The sequence below is a fragment of the Argentina silus genome (genome assembly GCF_951799395.1).
Source record: "Argentina silus genome assembly, chromosome: 17".
In the NCBI taxonomy this organism is placed as follows: domain Eukaryota; kingdom Metazoa; phylum Chordata; class Actinopteri; order Argentiniformes; family Argentinidae; genus Argentina; species Argentina silus.
The window spans coordinates 3658356-3677789 of record NC_139671.1 but is presented as its reverse complement, the minus strand read 5'-3'; the positions used below and the strand labels follow the sequence as shown (position 1 = coordinate 3677789).

At 44.4% G+C, this 19434-nt stretch overlaps 1 protein-coding gene across 4 annotated transcripts in view; it reads left to right on the top strand.

Annotated features, from left to right (window-relative positions):
- The first annotated feature begins 9271 nt into the window (after window positions 1–9271).
- cdc42bpb (CDC42 binding protein kinase beta (DMPK-like)) overlaps window positions 9272–19434 on the top strand; it is a 61848-nt gene continuing 51685 nt past the window's right edge. For all 4 annotated transcript variants that reach the window (XM_083689046.1, XM_083689045.1, XM_083689044.1 and 1 more), the window contains exon 1: window positions 9272–10038. In XM_083689046.1, the coding sequence (XP_083545172.1) occupies window positions 9864–10038 (175 nt within the window). In that variant the 5' untranslated portion in view covers window positions 9272–9863. The remainder of the gene's footprint in view (window positions 10039–19434) is intronic.

Below are 19434 nucleotides of genomic sequence, written 5' to 3'. Positions count from 1 at the left end.
TAGGGTCGTTACAATCAAATGAAATCATCAAATCAAACTTGATTTATCGAGCACATTTCATACACAGATGCAATACAATGGGAAGGAGAGAATAAAAACAACAAGGAGGATGCTATTAAAGTATTTATACTTTAGAGTATTAAAGCCATGGAAGTCCAAAGAGTAAAAGCACGTCCAGGGAGGACTGCCGGGGGCTGTAGATACGAATGCAAGGTCCGAAAATAAAAAATAACTACAGTAAAAGCAAATCAAAATTGATTAGCTCAGAACTGAAAAGCACTGTTAAAGGCAAGGCTAAAGAAGCATGCCTTAAGATGTCTTTCAAATGTTTCAGCCCTCAGGTTATCTAGCAGGCTGCTCCAGAGGCCTGTCTCTCCATGCCTCTTGGTCCTTGGCTTTGAAATAGTTAAAAGGCCAATGTCTTGGGATCCACTGGATACATACCTCAAAGGCATGTCTGTTATGTCTTGGGATCCACTGGGTACATACCTCAAAGGCATGTCTGTTATGTATTGGGATCCACTGGGTACATACCTCAAAGGCATGTCTGTTATGTATTGGGATCCACTGGGTACATACCTCAAAGGCATGTCTGTTATGTCTTGGGATCCACTGGGTACATACCTCAAAGGCATGTCTGTTATGTCTTGGGATCCACTGGGTACATACCTCAAAGGCATGTCTGTTATGTCTTGGGATCCACTGGGTACATACCTCAAAGGCATGTCTGTTATGTATTGGGATCCACTGGGTACATACCTCAAAGGCATGTCTGTTATGTATTGGGATGCACAGCCCGTGATGTACAGACCAATAAAGACATCTCTCTACCAATGCAGAGACGTTGTGTGTAATGTGTGCTCACTGTCTTGTCTTGGTCAGCACCTGTGCAGCCATGTTTTGTATTATTTGTGGGTGACCAATTACCTTTTTTAGTTAGACCAGACATTTTTTTTTTTTAAGAGTTTTACAATATGCAGGCCTACTAGTAATGAAAGCCAAAGAGGGAAATGACCCCACCCTGGAAATGTTACTCAGGTGGTAGAACACCGTTTTGTCACCCACCTAATATAGGCTGAGAGAGAAAAACAATATGTCCTCCATCTTTAATATTCTGCATCACTGGCAAAAATCACCTCACACAGTAGATTCAAGGTTCAAGATTCTTTATTTGTCACGTGCATACACGTATACAGTGAAATGCAAAAGTGACAGTGCCACAGAGTAGTGCAACAATACAATAAGTTTTAAAATAGAATAAAATAAAATAAAATAGAAGCACTAAAAAATATACAGTATGAACAGTATAAACAGTATAAACAATATGAACAGTATAAGCAATATAAACAGCAGATGGATGATTATGTGTGTGCATGTGTGTTATGATGTCAGTGAGTGTGTGAGTGACTTGAGGGGGGCACTGGTGGGGTCATCGTTGATGATCCTGATGGCATGGGGGAAGAAACTCAGTCTAAGCCTCTCTGTTCTTGCTGCATGACAGCGAAGGCGTTTGCCTGACCGCAGCAGCTAGCACAGTGGCACAGTAGCACAGTGGACTAATGGTCCGTACAGTAGCCTCCTTCGAAGGATAGCACCCTTGAGCCTTGATTAGGAATTGAAAACCCCATCACCAGATGACACCCACTAGACCTATTTTCACCTGACACTTCACTCGCTGGAAACTTCTCGCTTAATGACTCACCTGTGGGTTGTAGGCGTAGGAAAGTGGGCGATTTATTTTTGTCAATACATTATTGATAGGCAAAGCCATCAATTCTTAATAAGCGATTATTGATCGTGTTACAGTCGTGGGGGGGGGGATTTACTGGACGTAATTACAGTTCAAAGTCTGTGAGTCAAAGTATGTGTCTTTAGTGTTTAAGGATAAGTGTTGTTTTTTCTATAGGAGTAGTTAAATGGATTGCAGTCGTCTTAAACCTGCTTGCCACTTACTTAGGGCCATTTAAAGGCCCCTGGGGTGCTCTTTGATGAATGTACCTGTAGGCTGTGCGTGTGCGTGTGCGTGTGTGTAACTGTGTGTGTGTGTGTGTGTGTGTGTGTGTGTGAAAGCCACCCCTGTCCCCACACACACACACACACACACACACACACACACACACACGATAGGGTAGACAACACTGCCCCCTGGTGATACCCCTCCGTCTGTACTGTAGAGATCATGGTACCAAATGGATAGTACATAAAATGTACACAAATGCAAGGTTTTTATTCAGACAGTTCTGTACACACTCACAACCTTTCATGCTCATGAATACACACACACACACACACACACACACACACACACACACACACCACACACACATGCAGTATGCAGTTCACAAACACACACTCGTCCACACTGCTCATATTTCACAGTGTCAGCGTTCCCAATGGAAACAAAGGGCGAGGGGGTCAAAGGGCGTGGGTCAACCACACACACTCTGGGTCACCCCATCCCTGCGCTGGCTAAAGCCCGGCTGGGGTGTCACCAGGGGGAAACCAGAGAAAGGAGAGTCTTCACAGAGCTATTTTAGGTGATCCACCTGCCTCCACGAGCTCCAGCGAAAAGCTATGATCCTCCAGGTGATGTGTTGGCAGGCAGACTTTTCCAGCGTCTCAGTGACACGAGGGACAGGTATCCAGGTCTCCAGACTGTCATACACACCAACAGGCCTGTAAATGTTTAAACAGCAGGAACAAGATTCACTTGGTGCGAGATTTGCGCACCTCTTATTTTGTATCTGAGGTCAGTTATTAAAACACCAATGTCATCCACATACAGTATCTTTATCTATTCTTACTATGTTTCGTATTTGTCAACCTTTTCTTATATCTCTGTTTTATCATTTATATTCCATCTGAAAACAACCAGTGAAAACCAGTGAATACCAGTGAAAAGTAGTAATGAAATGTCTTTGCAAGGCAGGCCCCCGTGGGCTAAAGTCAGTGTGCTCAGGATGTGTCCCTGCGGTCGATTGGGGCAAATTATGTAATTTTCTTGTGCCATCCTTGATATGCCATGAATGCACAGTACAGGTCATTACATAAGGAGTTGGGTTGTCTTTGTAAAAGGTAATCTCATTTGAAACCATGGCTTGACCTCTGATTTCCTTCAAAGGAACGAATGGCATAAATTACGTAATACATTACGTAATACACAGTACCACATTACTGTCATCAGACTGTAACTTGTAAATCCCAAATAGATGTTTTCTTCAATATTATAGATAGCTAATAGTTGTCATGGTTATACTGTAATGGCTGTAGGTAGCTCATACGTAAACAAACTCCCCATACCTGCAGTGCAGAGAGTGTTCTAAAACGTCTCTCTCTGTGTACGTCTCTCTCTGTGTGTGGGTTGTTCATTCAAATTCAATCCAAAGTGCATTGCAGTCAATCACTCTTTTGTACACTCCAAGACTGCCTAAATATAGCTTCCTTTTAGCTTCCATAGTCATCTCCCAGGGCTTAGAAGTAAGTAGTAATTGTTACATAAGATAAAATCCGTATTAATAACAAAAAAAAAGTACTTCAAGGACCTCTGACAAACTATTATAATGCATGAATAAACCAATTATAATGTTCTTGACTTTTGTGAACATCGAGCCTCAATTTGCAAAGCGTGTACAAATTGTGCTGATTTATCTTACAGCTACAGACGATCAAACTCACAATGTGTGTGTGATTTTGCATTAAGACACATTTTTTCCAGCTCCCAGATCTACAGTGGTCCTGCCCACGACAACAATCCCCCATTGAAATGAGGCGTGTGTCAGTGAGTTTTCCCTGGGTCAAGACATTGTCACTACTAAGGACTGAAACCAAATACTGACACACTTGCAGCAAGAACATGTAATTCCATTTCACACAATTATGTAGACTGGATAACATCTGTCCACTTAGGGCAGCAATGTTGTTGGAACATGAAGTCAAAAACTAGATTATTCTTGGTCTTAATGTACAAAGTATTGCAGAGTGAAACAAGAAGAAACTCAAAAGTATTTTCGTTCAAAATGTTCTTTCACTTCCTGAGCACAATGACACATAAAAATGTTTATTATCACATTGGAAGCCATGTTGCCAGTTTTGATTGAATAGGGCCCTAATCTCACACTGAAAGTCTGATAAAAAAGCATATTACAGTGATTACATTTCTAATATAATCCACCCACTAAGACATACAGATGGAAAATGGTGTATAACAATTGTAGTATAATGGATCAAAAAGTTGTGGAAAAACTGTGACATCTAATGAGGATCAGGCATGTTCACCGTTGGCGCTTTTATATTGATCCTTCATTGCTGAACTTTCAGTGAGTGGTCCATGTTTTTTCTCAGCAGTCGACATATAGTCAATTTATTTTGAAACTAACCATAGCCAACCGCTTTAGAGGCAGCTCAGAGACTTTAAATCTTAGAGAGAACAGTCAGCATTCAAATTACAGGCAATGAAGGAAGGAAATGTTCCACCCTTGTTTCTGAGGTCCAAATCTCTGTCATGGCAGAGACGTGTTGACTAGAGAACAGAATAACATCAACCACGATTACTGGAAATGGCAAGAGTTACAGGTCTGTGGTAAGCGTGGTTGACATGGGAATGTGGAAATTGTGCTGGGAAAGAAGAGAGAGAGAGAGAGAGAGAGAGAGAGTGGGTGTGTGCGTGTGTGTGTGTGGTGTTTACATGTGCGTGTGTGTGAAAGAGAGAGGGTGTGTGTGTGTGTGTGTGTGCGTGTGTGTGTGTGTGTGTGCAACCTGCCATCACTGCAAATATTACAGTAGTACACATTCTACTCAAAGACTGTGTGTTAGAGTGTTAGAGAGAGACAGACAGAGAGAGGGAACACTGTGTTAGAGTGTTAGAGAGAGACAGACAGAGAGAGGGAGAATGTGTGTGAGAGATTACATTAACCATCAACCATTATGACCCTGCTAAGAAGATTACATGGGCCGGGTCATCCCACAAGGCTTTTACCATGACCACATAAACAAGTCATGCCAAATACTGGATTCAAACAGCCAAACATGATCTCCATAGACATTAGTAGAAACCAAAAGCTATACTATTAATAATATACTATTAACACAGTTAACTTCTGTTGAATGGGACTGTCCTAAATGTGTGTGCTAAAACATACAGATATCCAGAGAAAGTAAAAGGGATGTATAGACTGTTTGAATCGGGATTGGTGAACTGAACAGGGTTTGCGTCCAAAGTGCACGTTCACTTTGACTGCAGCCTCCGTCACATTACTATTCCCCTAGAATGCCTATTGTATGTTCAACTGCTGGTTTTGAACACTCTGGACCACAAAGCCAGTGATTTCCTGCGTAGAATCATCTGTGCTTGTTCAATACAATGGACAATCTTGAGTATGACACGGAAATGCTGTCTTTGATGACCAAAAAGTCTTGACAGGGCACTTTGTGGCTTGCAGACAATTCTCAGGTTAAATCGCTAAGGACACTGGAAACGTTGGCAGATTCAGCCTGATGGCTTTTATGGAACCTTTTTGCAGACAGCCCCCCAGCCAACAATCAACTGGAGGGGGAGCGGGGTAGTCCTGTGTTTCCCCTCTGATCTCTGAGGAAATGTGCTTGTATCATCGTACATAGGAGAGTCCAAACCGTACCTTGGGCTCTGGGTTTCTAAGACGCTTCTGCTTCGGTAGATACATTTATAAGAATGTAGCCCCCCCTGGTGAAAGGGTTGAGTATGACCTTCATTCCTGCTCATTTATGCAGCAAGGCTGTGATCCTTTAGTGGCAGAGGCTCTCTGTCACGCTGCGGGAACTTCTCAGTCACATGCCAGTCACCAGGGGAACCAGCCAGTGAGCCTACCTTTACTTGTCAAATCACCGACCTCTCCTACATATGTAATAGGTGGCTGTGTTAAAATGAAAATATATGCACTAGATTTCTATTCATATAGTCAGTGTGTTATGTAGGCCTCACCCCTCCCCACAGACATTGTGGGTTGTGGATGTATAGAGAAGTATACAGTATAAATACTATCTAGAGTATAGATGTTATGACATAGAAGGTGGTTCTCTTCACCAGTCACTGAATAGTTGACAAATACAGTGAGTCGCAATTGATAAAGACAAGCAATCAAGAGTAAAATGAATTTACATAACCCATATCTATATAATATCTTCTATACAAGTATACTGGGTTGTATAGCCACTTTATGTATCGAGATGAACTGAACATCATGAGCTTACACACTAGATGTTTTGTAGAGTCCCCATGTATCAAATAGTGGCAGGAGGGAAATAACACGGCTCATTTTCCTTGCCCTACTTACAATATTTATTCTCTCTCTCAAATAAATATAATCCCTTTGAGTTCTTATCGCCCAGCAACTACAGCAGGCAGGCATGAAGCTGATTGGAGGAAACATACTGAAGGTGAGGTGTGAAACGGTAACCAGCGAGTCAGAGCAGCGCACCACCTCACACTCCCCGAGCTGTCAATCATCACAGAGGAGTACAAGAGGGGATTAAAACATGTTTATACTCTCTCTCTCTCTCTATATATATATATATATATATATATATATATATATATATATATATATATAGAGAGAGAGAGAGAGAGAGTATAAACATGTTATATATATATATCTTTCTCTCTCTCTCTCTCTCTCTGTCTCTCTCTCTCTCTCTATCTCTGTCTCTCTCTCTCTCTCTCTCTGTCTCTCTCTCTCTCTCTGTCTCTCTATCTCTCTCTCTCCCTGTCTCTGTCTCTGTCTCTGTCTCTCTCTCTCTCTCTCCCCATCATCAATGTTTCATTTTTCAGCTCAGCCAAGGCATTGCATACTGTAGGCCTTCATCGCTCATAAAGAATTTAGCAGGCGCTGACACACTTCTACTACAACAGCTGCCTACAGATACTCTAAACCTTCAGGTGGGGCGCCAATGAGCTGAGAAAAACAAATGCAATACAATATATCCACAGCAGGGGGTGCTGTTTACACACTTATAAATGATACCTTCACAGTACACACCTTAAATTAGCAGTTGTATGAAACGTCAATAGAAAACATAATGTATGTATATGTACCAATATCTCATCAAGTATAAGAGGACTATTTTACATTTAATATTAGTGATTACTGTGATGAGGGGCATGGAATTGATCAAATGCATTCTATTGTGCCCTTTTCTGTTCTGTGGTTATCATGATTCTGTGCACAGTTTGAATCACTGACAGTAGTAAGATCTTGAATGTTACACTGTCACACACTGAGCCATAACACCTGCACATACTACCATTGCTGGCGGAAGAGAGTGTCAGCGTGTTCTGAGTGCTAAGCTTAGTGTGGTTGTCACTCCTGGGTAACACATCTGCAAGGAGTGTGTGATGACCATCATGCTTACTGCCCTTAAAAGGCAATGAATGCACACACACACACACACACACACACACACACACACATACACACACACACACACACACACACACACACACACACACACACACACATGCACAGCCTCACGCTGGACATGGTGGACATGGTGACTCAGATCTTTTGCTGCCTTACTCATGATCTCCCCTTCCCTGCCTGTCACTGGAGGAATGTCTGGCAAGCAGGCAGGAAGTTCCTGCAACACCGGTGGAGTTAGGGAGGAGAGGGCCATGGATCACCCCTAGTAGCTGCCGCCTCTCTCTCTCCTGCTCTATGACGATATACAATAATAGGAAGGAAAGCTTGAGGCTCTTGCTTGTACCTATACACGATCATATCAGATGACAATAGACAATAGACAATAGACAGACAAGGGCAGAAGGGAGGTAACATATTTTCTGAATGGAATGTCCCAAAAATGTAAAATGAGATGACTAAAACATGATGTATGAAAGAATAGTATAAGAATATGATATTTTATTATTATTATTATGTTTCATATAGACATAGCACACAAACTGTATAGCTTAAAACATTCGTTAAAACAATAGTGGAACCTGTACATGAGTATTTATTGTTGTCATGTCAGTATAGGCTATATTGTCTAATATGTTTGTTTGTTTGTGTGTGTGTGCATGTGATTTGGCCAAAAGAGATAGTGTAGCTATTTCGATGTGGGTGTGAATGTGTGCACGTGCTTGTGAGTACAAGCGTGCAAGCGTGCATGCGTGTGTGTGTGTGTGTGTGTGTGTGTGTGTGTGTGGAGGCTTAGGTCATTAATGCTTCTACACCCATTATCTGGGGGAGAGAGCTGTGGGAGCTGCCCAGTGGAGCACCTTGGGCACAGCTGCCCAGGATGTCCTGTCTCCCTGCTTCTATGTGGACAGAAATAAAACGGTCCTATCCGTCGCCTCCCTCATAGTCTTGTTTCAGCTGCTGTTGATCTGGTATTTCCCCAGGACATTTTGTGATAACAATTTGTGTGCTTTCTTCTTGATTCCGGTACCTCGCTACCTGATTCGCTGCCAGTTTCAATACCAATCAATGTAAATATAATGTTATTACTATTAAACAACATTATCAAGTTTTTATGCACTAATATCACATCCCATTATTATATGACTTGCATTTTACTATGTAGTTTTCAAATACATCAGGTACCAGGTAGATAACTCGAGAATAGGGCATAACCCCCCTAGCCCTCTCTCATCATTAGCCACAGAGCAACAACAGCAACTTGTTTCAGAGGGTTTTCAATATCTTGACATGACATCGTCTGACAATTACGCAGGAAATGAAACAGTACCTGAAATGTCTGGGTTGTCAGAAAGACAGGGGTTTGCATATTTGCGTGTTTCATCTATGATGTTGCTTGAGAGTGACTGTGCTGAACTGGATTGAGATATAATAAAAAATTAAACATTATTGGCAATCTGTTAAAGAACAAACTACAGGTCGTAGATAGAGATGCTATAAGTACTGTGCAATGTACGATACAATTGTGGCTGAGTATTTGAGCCTTGTCTACCTACAGCCTTTGGTCTATCCCTATGCGTTTTAGGCAAAACATGTTTTCCACTCCTACACCCGTCTCTCAATATCTAATCTGCATTGTAAAAAACAACAACAACAACAGAGTTTCAAATATCTTGTGTAACATGCCAACATGTACCACCCCCCACCCAACCCCACCGTTCCCTGGGAGGGTGAAGTGTGTCAGTTGTGCTGCTGGGGAAGTCAGTGCCAGCTTGCTCCCAGTGTGTGTCAATCATCCACCGACGTCACATATCCATAGCGTTTCCGGTGTGGGTAGGCGGGGACTCCCAGAGTCCCGGTCTGGATTCTTTGCTGGCTCGGGAGAGACAAGGCTGGACACGATTTCAGCCATATTCCGCTCCATTGCAAGCCACACCGGCTACCAGTGCGAGCTAGCAACGGAAAAATGATTCACCTACGAAAGACAGCCACTCCCCAATTTGTGTGGACATACATCTCTTGTTAAACAAGTGTCGAGGACCATTTATTGGGCATGCAAGCGACTTGATAAATCGGGCGAGAGAATGGACGACCGGCCAACCTGAGATTCGACGGGGGTAAAGCCCGACATCCCATTTTCTAAGTGGGAAGTACAGATTTGTCGGGATTAAAGCAAATGGGACGCACTGGGCCTCGAGTCTGAGAGAACTGAAACCCGTGGCGACGCGAAAAACAAGGCGAAACTGTTTAGCAAAAACATTTTTACAAAATGTCGGGCTTATTTTTTAGCTAGCTAGCTACACTGCTAGCTAGCAAGTTGGAGTCTGTGACTTCAGTGCTCCACATCGGCGAAAAATATTTACTTTTTCGCTAGCGCTTGAAGGGGGCAGGGTGAGCAGCCTTCTTCCACACCGACTCGGGGAGCGGATTCTTTGGCGAAGGGAGTGGTAGCTAGCTAGCTTAGTGATAGGAAAAATGTCAGCGAAGGTGCGCCTGAAGAAGTTGGAGCAATTGCTCCTGGACGGAACCCAAAAGAACGCGAGTTCGCTGAGTGTCGAGACGCTTCTGGATATATTGATATGTTTGTACAACGAATGCAGCAACTCTCCCCTGAAACGGGAGAAGCACGTGACAGACTTTCTGGAATGGGGTAAGTTTGTGGCTTTCATAGCTCTGACTGCACGGTCTGTGAACGGACTAATGTTCTGCCTCTGCTCTGCTCTGTGTGCAATCAACGGCCAATTCCTCTCTGTACTTGCAACCATATGGTGGCTAAGTTAGCTATGCGGCTACATTCCAGGGGGAGATGGCCTAGTACTTAGTCAGTGGGAACAATGGCAATGACGGAAACATTTTACATTTCAATATATCCGTCATGCCCTGTATAGAAGTGCTATTTTACTGTGGCCGCTCAGACCGTTTAGGTCTTGCATATGGCAAATCCTGTCTTTGTGGATGACCAGTAGGCCCATCTCTTATCGTTCCCTGCTGAAGCCTCACACTAAAAAGAGTGGATTCTGGAATGAGGGCTGGTTAATGTTCTCAGAGGTGAATGTACTGTTTATTGGACTGCTTATCTATTGTGACTTAGTGCTTGGACTCAGATAACAGGCAAGAGTACACTCAAAAGGGGTTGTGTTTGTCAGGGGAAACCAGTTGCTGAATTTGTATCACCTTCAGCCCGTCTTGCTGGGCTTTGTTTACATTTGTTGTCAAAGCGGTTATACAAATGCGACAGTCATCCGAGTCGTCTTTGGGCCCCAGTGACGTCATGCCCACGGAATGATGTCCAGGAGTCAGGTGAGGGGGAGGCTCATAACAGGAGCTTTATGGTCTCCAGCTCAAGGGACACGGGGTGTTCTAGCAAGGTCTGCATCCGAAAGACATTCACTTTCCATTTGTTTTTCATGATGAATAATAAACTTTTTTTTTTGTGCCGGTCATTTTAATGTCAGGACTACATTTAGGGTAACTGGGTAGCAGCCTCCTCTATACAGTCCTATATGCAGATAGAGTCGGAGACTTTGTCATGTGTCAAAATCAAATTAACCCTAACCCAAGCCACAGTTAGGAATAAGATCCTTTTTTCACTGACTCTTAATGGTTTGTCTGGTGGTCGTCCCCTTTGAACGGGCATCAAGCTTGCCAAATGTATCTTGCAAAGTAAGCAGTTGAAAATAGTTTTTTTTATTTGTTGCAAGGCACATTTGGCAAGTTTTGTCAAAGAAAACAACCACCTTTTTACTTTGATACATGACAGTCTCAGACTCCACCTGTCCATAGGACTATAGGGGAGGATAATATCTGACTCCATTTATGTTTGACTTTAAGGCGGAGGCAAATAACACTATCCTGCTTACTGCACCCCTTTCCCTCCATCTTACCTAACCTGATGGATACCTTAGTTCTAGCACCACCATCCAACACAATGAAAGGATTCTCTTCCCTGGGCGTTCCATTGACGTCAGTAATGAGATTACACCCCAGTGTGTCTGGTCCCGAAAAGAGCCACGCTATCCTCGAGGGACCTGTCACAAGCAGGTGCCACAGCTCAGGCTGACCGTCCGATGCACCAACCTTTTTCTTGTAGTACAACTTCTGAAGTCAGCATCTGAAACTCTACAACAGAAGATTAGTCACACAGGCTGCTACTGACCCTCATCGTCAATCCAGGGTTCATAACATGGGCTCCTTGGCTGTAGCCCATGTGTGAAATGGTCCTTCTTGAAGTTGTCCATGGCAGCAATGTGCCACTGGTATATCATAATTAATCAACCCTCTAGTCCACCCCGCACCAGTGGATGTCGTGTTGTGGTCTTTCAAAGTCCTCCCAACGTCTGAGGTGGTAGGGGAACTGACTCCACACTTCCCATTTATACCACCATCTTAGATAAGATAGGCGTTAGACCTTTGATATCCACACAGAGGGGAGGTTGATAAACCTACTATTCCTGCACTGACGAGAGTTTTATCTTAGCGGACACAGTTGTCCATCCATGGTAGCTCAGTTCCCTTGAAGAGCAGCCGTGTCAGTTGTCCGTCATTATCACTGGCAGACATATTGACCGCGCCTCGGCCTCTTGTATTGACCAGTGCAGCGAGTTCATAGTTCAGAGTTCATAGTTCATCACAGCAGCCTTCTGGCAGCACTCCCGTCATTCCATTGGCCACATCACACGACGTTCACAGAGATAGTGAAAGTCCTCAAAGATTTGCTGAGTACGGTTGTCGATCGGTATTCACACATTTCACATTTGGCCCCTTACAGGTTTTTTGTTGTTGTTTTTTTTTTTACATGCTGGGGGTGTTTTCCTGCGTTCAACTTTTCTGGTGCACTTCACAAACACCTTTTTTTGTATCAGTTGCATTGTTAAATGGATATGCTTGAAGTGCCCCTGTCCCATTTTCCAGGGAGAGCTCAGATTCCTATGCGCCCGAGCAGCAAGAATCGTGGCTGAATGAGCTAGCTGCCAAGGTCAGGGGGAAAGGGAGACTGGTATGCAGGTGTTTATTGCTTCTCTGCCACTCGCAGGCTGTTGGTTGCAGACGACTCCACGGTGGATTAAACAGATCAACGGGTATTTGCGCTCTGTGGCCGTATCAGTGTAGAATTCTGCTCTGCTCTGATTTCCTTCACACACAGTCTGTTTGGTCCCCATCCCCCACCAGTACCTCGTATGTGTGCCATTAATGCCACACGCTCCTGCCGTGGTGTATGTAAGCCGGGTGAGGTCACGGACTAGGCCTATATGCACAGACTAGGAGATTAATCCACTGCCATGTCTTAATCGGCATGTTCAATTTAACCCCCTCAGGGCCCTGCTCATGTCAGGAATGGCGGGGTCCCCCTCAAGGCTTTCTCCGTGACTTTGCTAATGCAAATGTGGTGCTAGCATGGAATGGGCTACATGTCGTAGGTAAGCAGATTAGCCCTTCCCAGAGTACAAATGCCCCGACTAACCCTGTGTCCCAGCCTGCTGCTGGTGTTTACATGTAAACAGACCTGTCAGGCCTCTGGCTACAGACCACACGGCAGAGCAGGCTTGGCCACTGTGGCTCATGCTGACCTGTTTTAAAGAGGGAGGAGAGCCAGGCTTTGACAGTATATGGGAACATTAACCACAGATATCTGACTGGTTCTCACCCTTGGGAGTGGCACAAGTCTATCTTTGCCATTGTCAAACATCAGAGAAGCAGCCAATCCGTAGTCAGGCACGCTGTGCCGCTGTGAGCAGGTTAAAAGGAGGGAGACCTCCTTTACCACCTCGACCCTCATCCGCCCCGACTCTCACTTGTGTGTGGCTAATGCCCAACCGTGCACCTCTATAGATCCTGCCTGCGCTTGTCTCATAAATATCCCAACTGCTGTATAAAAGTGAGCTTATTCTTTGAAATAATATTTTTGAACCACCAGAGATGGTTCAATGGTTTGGAAAAAAAGCACAGTACATTACATTGATCACACCCCTTGATACAGTTAACACTCAATTAGCCTACTTTGTCCTTGAGGGTTGATCATATGGGAAGGAAAAACTGTCTTCTCCTGTAGATTTTGTTAAATTTCAGTGTGCTAAATCTACAGCCCTGTCCCGTTGAAAATTACTCCACACACACACAAAACAACTCCTATAGTCAGCTTCAGGTCTTGTAATTGTGTTAATGTTATGTGTATTGTCCAAACACGTAATATTTCCTGCGCATGTTTTCGATCTTGTCTATCTAGGTTGCCATCTCGCGAGGCAAGTGCATCACTGAGAGCTAACAGCAGGAGAGTGGTCTAACAGCATTTTTAATCACGGTTGACCAATGTTCTGGCTCCCACCAGCGCGACTGGTTTTAAATTGGAACTCGCAAAGCCAAGTTTTTAGCAGAAATACTATGATGAATGAATATAGTGGGAACACCGCACAGACTTTCAAAATACTGTTACCTTTACGAGCCTCGGTTAAATCAAGCTATTGTGTATTTGAGCTCTAACACATGCTGTTGTGTCAGCCGTATCTTGCTATTTTACCTCTAATTATATGTTTAATACTATTACCACACTCATTATTGCGAGTGCCCTGGGGAGGAGTGGTGTTGTTAAAAGTGGTGATCATTGCTTACCTTTCAGAATGCTTGACTGGGTTTGCAACACTCCCAGTTGCAACACACCCACTGGTAACCAGTTCGGAGCGGTTCTGATGTCATAATGACTGTCATTTCACTCACTGACGCTCGCCTCTCGGTATCCTATCCTTATTAGTAGACCTTTGTGGGGAAAAAATACACTCTGACGCAAATAAGACGAGCCTAATTAAACGCCACGATCAGTTTGATTATTACTTTTCTTTTCTTTCTTTTTTTAACATAAGGACCCAAGCTCCCCTGTAATGAACAACCAACCAACCAACCAAGAAACGAGGCACACCCTCACATCACAAATCTATTATTTATGTTTTTGTCTTTGCATTCTCGATCGCGGTCGATCTTATAGGCTTTACTTTATGAGACGGAACGTGTAATGCAAAGGACGGGAAGCGACGACTCTCGTGAGGGGTATGTCTGCTGTCCGCGGTGTTTCTGCTGCCTGACGACTTTGTCCTTTGCTGTGGCGCTGCTGTGTTTTTACAGCATGAGGCATCCACTCTCACAGGGCTCACCCGGCTCAAAGCATACCTCACAGTAGCACTGTTGCATCACTCGCTTCCACCCCGCTCTCCACAGGCGGGGAGAACAGAGGCAGGACAGGGCTTGTCAGGATCCAGGAATGCCTCTCAGAATGGGTGATATTCAAGCGCTAACTTCCATTGATGCCGCTGAACAAGGGAAGGGATGTCGCTGAAACAAAAGGCGGTGTTCGGAAAGGGATTCCTCTCTCTTTCATTCTTACTTTCGCCTGCCCTGTCTTTCTTTCACTTAATGAGATGGCTGTTATGTTTGAAATTGGGCTTTGTTTTTGAGTTAAGTAGTTTTTTTTTTTTAAGTTGATGTCCCAGGACGAACAGGAGACTCCTGACTTGAAGCCAGGGCATGACCAAAGAGAATTCCATTCATTCCTGCTAATATCCTCCCCCAACACCAGGCATGTGTGGGCGTTCCTCCCCTCCCCCTCTCCTCCCCTCCTCCCCTGCTCCGCTCTCAGGCGTTAGGCCGCAGGCATGACACAGATTAGCCGATTGGCTCCCAAACATTTCCTTCAAAGCCTTCCTCACAGGCACAGTGGAAAATGGCTCAGTGCGGTATTAACATCCCCCTTACGCCTGGATGGGAAATGTAGTTCTGTTCCGATTGCAACCCCGGTTGCCAAGCGATGACGGCGGGGCCGACGGTGGGCCTTGCTCAAGGTCACCGCGTGCCACACAGATTTGGATCCGTCACACCCCGGCGCTCCAGCGTTTGGTCTGGCCTGGCCTCTCAGCTGTTTGACTGGCCCTGTGTGATGATTTCTGTGCAGTAGCAAGGAACGGTTGAGTGAGCAGCGTTTTGGCACTCTCTCTTGGAATTTCACACCAATGTGGTGTGGACACAGTTTTCACATAACATCAGGGTCCACTGTGGATATGCAGGTTTCACCAGGGGGGGAGAGGGCCTTCGCGCTTTTACCACTGGTCTTTCATTAATTCCTGGAATTGTCCAGACTACAATGGCCACTTGCCACAGAGAACACAAACTGACGCAGCATGTTTGGATAATGATCCCTAGCAAGGATACTGAAATGGAAGAATAAAGAATTAGCTTTCAATCCAGAGAGTGTGAGGACTAGTTAGTTTTAGGAAATCGACCTAGATCTCTGACTGCTGTACTGTGCATTTGTTGTAACTCTTTGGGAGGGGTGGACAACCGAAGGAACCGAGATTAGACATTCTATGGGCAGGTCTCTAAATTCTCTCTATTCCAGAGAGTTTAGCATTTGAAATGATCCCATATACATGTATTTCTAAAAAAAGCAGTATGTAAAAATGTTGGCAGCATTTTGCCTAAGTAGAATCGCCTGCGTGAGGTGATAACCAGCACACTGATACATTGCTTCCATATACCCAGGTCTACTAGAAGGGTACCCCTATACGATGTCAGTGTAAACTGCACTCGGTGTCCTTGACAGTTGTTTGATTATAGAACATGCTACGCAGTTTAACTGTTTTCCTCTGAGGTAAGCCAGTCCCCCAGTGAGGGATTGTGTTTGGTCACACAGCTCTCCCTGCAGCCATCATCCCTGCAGCCTTCTTTGCCTTGTGAGCAGCTTGTTTATAGGACTGTGGTGCACGTTTACTGAGCACTTTCCTCTGCAGCTTTGGGGTTTGTCACACGGGAACTCCTTCCCTCGGCTACGAAGCTGAAAGGAAGAGTCAACGGGTCACATTTCATGTGGTAGTTGAGCTGTTAACTACATTTATTGATGTGAAAGTAACACTGAAACACAGCAGCGGCTATTAACTTTGACAAAGGAACACCAAAAATCACCTCTCCACCACAACAGAGATATGGGTTTTCACAGAAAAGTCCTAAGCTCCACCGATCCATTTGAACAATGTCACCCGTAAGCGCTGCGGCCCCTGGTGAGGTCACCCTGCATGGGTGACACCGCACCCACGGGGCTCCCTGTGGCTGCTGCTGCAGCTGGTGGGACATGCTAGGGAAACTCAATGCTCTCCTCTGAGGTTTCTGCCAGAGCTGAGGGGTTGCAATCTCTTCACTCTCACTACATACAGCCCACAAGCCCACAGAACACAGAAGTGTGAATGCAACTCTTGTTAAAGGGAAGCTGTGGGAACTGTGGTTACTAATGAGAGTCTGAGATTAAGAAGTCTGTCTCGGGCAGTTTCAGTGCTGCATTTTTTTTCTTACAACACTGTTTTGCTGTAATTGAAAAACCATGAAGTGAAGATGTATTCAAGACCTGAACTCCTCTTCCAGGTCCATAATCACAACCATCCACCCAAGCGTCATAATTTGCCCACACATACAGGCAAACTACAGACCACGCCTATGGGGAGTTTGTCATAGAGAACCCCCACCTAGTCTCAGTCTCTGTACATCTTAATGTCTGTTTGGTAGGAAGTGGGTTAATGGAAATTTAAAGGCGTGCCGGCTAAGAGGCCTGTCCCGGAAGGTCTCTAGCCATGCGTCACCCTTAGCCAAGGTGTTAAGAGGGATCAAGACCTGAAGGACAGGACCAAAGTTAACCCCTTAACCCTCAGAGGCACCATCAAGACACCTCTTTGGGCCTGGGACAGTGCTGTTGGACATGCAATGAATCGGACAATTCAGGAATATTATACAGCAAACCTAGACAGAATGAAGTGGAGAATAGCCTATAAACTATTGTTTGCATTGTCTCCGATTTGAAATAAAAACGCTTGCCTGTCCAACCAAATGTTTTGTGAACATGTATCATTCTTTAAGCTCACCGGTGCAATACTTAAGCAAGCATAATTGCTGGCACTTAATGCAAAATAACAGCTTTCTCGCACGCAACCCCAAGGCACGTCCCATAGAGTCTGAAATGGCTGCTTGTCCCCCCCCACCCCCCCCATCACATCGGCTTTACCCTCCCCGACACTCTACCTGTGTCCTGATCCCCTGTCCTGGATTCACGCCAGTAATGCACAGCGGCATGCCCTGTATTGAAGTCCCCAAAGGCCAGAACGCTGTCCAGCAAGCGGGTGTCGTCTGCTGGTAAATGGTTGGTTTTGTGGGGGCAGGGGAAATGTGTGGCAGCTGGTGCAGGATAATATATTAAACATGGGCGGAGGCCTGATGCTTTACCTCCTGCTACCAGCCGCCTTCCCACACCACCCCCCCCCCCCCCCCCTCTCTGTCTGCTTAAGCACACATTGGGCCTGGCTCCTGGCATGTCTCTCTCAATCTGACTACCCCATCAATGTTTAATTGGCCATTTTGTGCCTGTCAAAATCATTGCCTGGGAAGGGAAAGGAGATGGTTAAGTGTAGGGTTGCTTGTTTTGTATGTCATAGTTGGTAGGTTAGTGATGATGCACCCAGAGAGGCATGAGTAACAGGGCTGCTACATCAGGTGTGCACCAGCGTATGGGGGTGAGGTGGGCGTGATACAGAGTTATTGCGCTCCCACTGTAGTCAATGTTACCTGCTGCACCTGCTGCATGTGTACGGCACCGACACCATTGGCCCCTGTTGCAGCAGCGTACTGTAAAATATCCAATCTAGGATCCATGTACAACACCATACAGTGTCTGAAATAATAGGTATCAAACCGTTTATGAAACGTAAAAAACATATTCACTCAGCTTCGTAGTATGGTAATATAATAGAAACTTAATTAGGCTAGTAGTATCATTAAAAAAAAAAAAACCTGTTTTAATATTGATACTGTATGAATGTACATGTTTTGTTCCAATTAATTCAAAATTGAACACACACTGAGTATTGTGAGAATGACAGATGACAAAAAAAATCTACTTATTGAATACATTCTTATAACAAGTAGCCAATGAATTGCTTAACTACTGTATGTAGCCTGCATGTTTTGATTAAAAAACCAAATGGTTCAAATCATTCATATTTCAACATGAACTATTGTGAGATATTTAATTTGAAGTCAACTTATTGAATACATATAATTGCTGAACTTAAGATAAAATAGATAATGATGTTAATTGAAAATGTAAAATAATTTAGGATTGTTGAAAGGATTACCTTTTTTAGGTAATTTTTTAAAAAGAAACAAAACACAAGTGCGCTTATGGGATCCATCATGCAGTCAGTGGCACACACGTGCCTGCTTTTGAGAGCACAGCCTCTTGATGTGGGGGGAGATTGAGTAGAACGCAACCCGCAGGTCCTGCTCCACTGACGGGCGGTGCCTTCTCTTGCTTTTCACATATGTCAGGGATGAGAAGGCCAGCTCACAGGCAAGATGTTGGGAAGGGTAAAAGGATACTGGTGGCACTGGTCTGACAGAGACGGGTGTTACTGTCCCACAAGCAGCCAAGATGTCTCAGCATGTCTTCTATTTAGGCCTGTGACAAATCTATCCGTCTTCAGTTCTATCAATGCTAACTGCCAACTCGGCACACGCTGAGAGAACAACAGAGCGTGAGGCGTGACCCTGGCAACAGGCACTCGTAAAGTCTCATTAGCTTAAATAGCTGCAGCATAATGCACATTTTAATAGAGATTTTTTAATATGAATTATCTGTGATTGTTAGATGATTTTAATCTGTTTTGACGTGTTTTAAAATATTGTTTTTTAACTTTATTCAACAATTGCACAACAAATTGCACTCTGCAGTCTAATGAGCAGAGATTCTGCACGGCACCCCTTCCCTGTCGCGAGCACCCAGTTTGGGAAACACTTTTTAATAGCTGTTGAGCTGTCAGCCAATTGTGTGATACCTTACTTGGGTGTGACCCTGAAAAATGCATTCCCCAGCTTCCAACATGCTCAAGAGAGAGTGTTCGACTGCCACAGGGTGGAGACTCAACCTTTGACGTCCTTTCGTTGGGACTACTCCAGAGTATTACTCTCTTATGTAAACTGGGCGTGGACTCCTTCACAAGAAGATAACACAAACTGCAGGGAAAGG